We start from the raw sequence: 2,593 nt of genomic DNA, 5'->3' as shown, positions 1-2,593 counted from the left end.
CAGGCCCCGAAGATCATGCGCTCCAAGGGGTAGGGCTGCCGGCCGCCGCTGTACTCTGCGGGCGTGGGGTGAGGGCATGAGTGGACGCCAGAGGGCAGGGACAGGGGCCGGAAGCCCGGAAGGACCGCACACACGCGAGGCCGGCCCTCACCGAGCTACACCCGGCCCGACGCCAGGCACTCTCGTCACCGTGAACCATAACAAGACAGCACTCATGCGACATGTGCAGGAGACCCCGCGTACCCCTGGGGCACATCCCAAGACGCCCACGGACACCTGGAGCCATGGATAGCACCAAAGCGTGTGTAGCTCTGTGGGGAGTGAACGCAAGGACTGTGTGGTGAGCTGCACCTCCAGCCCTCTTTGTACTTCGTGAGACAGGGTCACTCAGGGTCGCTAAGTTGCCCAGACTCCTCTTGAAAACATGCGATCCTCCTGCCTCAGTCTCCCAAGGCTACCACGCCCAGCAATAGAATAGGCTTTTCCCCATATATACATCCTTATGATAAAGCCTGATTTATAAAATGGGCACAGGAAGAGATTCACAGTCACTGACTATAAATAGAACTATAACAGAATGCTGTCATAAAAGTTATATGAATGTGGTCTCTCCCAAAATACCTTACTAGGGCTGCGGGCATAGCTTCCTGGGGCCCTGGGTTCCATCCCCCACACGGTCAAAACAAGAGTTATTGTTCCAGAAAGTGAAACCACTAAGTCCACTGACCACAGAATGAAACTATTTTTAAAAACCCAGCCAGGGTCCTGAAGATCTAGAGACTTCTCTGCAGCTCTGCGCATCCACCCGGTATACAGGGCACCTGGGCATCAAGGGTATCCCGGGGGGGCTGGAGCCAGAGGCCCCCACAGAAAGGAGAGGAGCAGGCACGGGAACACCTGGCATTGGCTTTACCATTACCCACAACACTTTAACAACAGGGCCAACAGGACAAGATGCTGCCACCGGCTCACATGGGTGGGGCCAGAGTCTGTGCTTTCCGGTATTTTAGGTTCTCTCCCAAAGAACCAAGACAAGCAAGGCAGCCAAGGCTTCCCGCATGCTCAGAGGGGAAGTGGCCAGGGGCTCTGGGGACAACCTGGCCTTTACAAAGCCACTGTCCAAAGGCAGCATCAATCCAGGCTCAGTGGTGTGGACTGTAATCCTAGCTACTCGGAGGCTGAGGCAGGAGGATTGCAAGTTCAGGGCTCGCTTGGACTACACAGTGAGAACCTGTCTCCAAATACCAACCAAACAACCAAACAACCCCTTCCCCAAGAGACATTTAAGGCCGGCAGCGGGCTGCCAGCAGTGGCTGGACAGTGTGTCTTCTCTTGACCTGGACTCTGGGTCCCCAGCCTGCCCCGCCCCCGGGCCCGCTGGCCCTGGCTGGGCGCTGTCCCCAGGGACTGCTCCTCACCTCGGTGCAGGCTCTTTAGCGTCTCGTAGGTGAAGAAGCTGAGCCCAGCGTAGGGAATGACGCCCAGCACGGTGGGCGTGAACCCGTGGTACAGCGTCTTCAGCCCCTCTTCTCGCGAGATTCGAGCAAAGACGTGGAAGATGTTGCCATACCTGCCGGGACAGCGGGCTGAGCGGGTGGAAGCGGCGACATACTCGCTAACCACTGGCACCTTTTGCAGCAGCTGGGCCTGGGTCTGGCTTCCCTGCTTTGTGTGCGCGCACATGTATCAAACGCAGGGACACTCTACCAACGAGCCACATCTCCAGCCCCTTTTATTTATTTAATTTTTGGTTTTTTTGAGACAGGGTCTCATTATGTAGTTGAGACTGACCTGGAACTCACTATGTAGCCCAGGCTGCTCCCAAGCTCACAGCGATCCTCCTGCCTCAGCCTCCCCATTGCTGGGATAACAAGCGTGCGCCACGACGCCAGACATCTCTACTTATTTATTTGTTTGGTATAGGGGAATCGAACTTGGGTCCTTGCGCTTGCCAGGCAGGTGGCAGAACCACGGAGCTAAATCCCCGGCCCATCTTTTATTTACTTTGAAGCTAATCTTTGCGAAGTTATCCAGGCAAGATCTGAACTTCGAATCCCCCTGCCTTAGCCTCTCAGGTGTGCGCCACCACACCTGGTTTGTCTTACTTCTGTTTTAGTGGATCTGTGCCCAACTCGAAAAGGAGACCCTCGGTTTGATCGAAGCAGAGGCTGTGGGGGGGGTGAGAGCCCAGAGAGAGGCCCACCAGGCCTGCCCCGGGGGGCCAGGTGGAGTAGGGGCGCAGATCCCAGCAGCCTCTTCCGCCCTGGACACAGGCCCGGCGCAGGCGCAGGCAGCCTGAGGGAGGGACCCGTCCTCGGAGGACTCACATTTCCTTCGGGGTCACCGCCATCCTGGCTCGGACCAGGTCCAGGGGGTAGGTGAGTGAAGCAGCCGTGGTTCCCGCCAGCGCCCCGGCTAGGAGGCGAGGCCATGGGGGCAGGGCCCTGGGCGGGGAGAGGAGACCCAGGCGCTGGGATGCGCAGAGACCCCACCCACACTCACCCCCATCCCAGCCCTTACTGTCTCCCCGCCACCCGCTGGGTGGGTGACTGAGAGTCGCAGGGCTCAGGGCTCCTTCTCCCGCCTTAGGAGA

General features: G+C 58.2%; 2 protein-coding genes across 4 annotated transcripts in view; one reads left to right on the top strand and one right to left on the bottom strand.

The window, feature by feature from the left end:
* Slc25a42 (solute carrier family 25 member 42) overlaps nt 1-2,593 on the bottom strand; it is an 18,759-nt gene that overhangs the window by 297 nt on the left and 15,869 nt on the right. For all 3 annotated transcript variants that reach the window (XM_033759323.1, XM_033759324.1, XM_033759322.1), the window contains exons 6-8: nt 2,328-2,444; nt 1,419-1,570; nt 1-55 (exon numbers count right to left, since the gene is read on the bottom strand). The exon at nt 1-55 is cut by the window's left edge and continues 297 nt beyond it. In XM_033759323.1, coding sequence (XP_033615214.1) covers nt 1-55; nt 1,419-1,570; nt 2,328-2,444 — 324 coding nt within the window. The remainder of the gene's footprint in view (nt 56-1,418; nt 1,571-2,327; nt 2,445-2,593) is intronic.
* The window catches only part of Tmem161a (transmembrane protein 161A), a 12,504-nt gene that overhangs the window by 8,238 nt on the left and 1,673 nt on the right, over nt 1-2,593 (top strand). The window lies entirely within an intron of this gene.

This window comes from Fukomys damarensis, unplaced genomic scaffold (assembly GCF_012274545.1).
Source record: "Fukomys damarensis isolate Sample0158 unplaced genomic scaffold, DMR_v1.0_HiC HiC_scaffold_37, whole genome shotgun sequence".
Taxonomy (NCBI): Eukaryota; Metazoa; Chordata; class Mammalia; order Rodentia; family Bathyergidae; genus Fukomys; species Fukomys damarensis.
The sequence above is the reverse complement of the archived record's forward strand: the minus strand, read 5'-3'. Positions and strand labels throughout refer to the sequence as shown.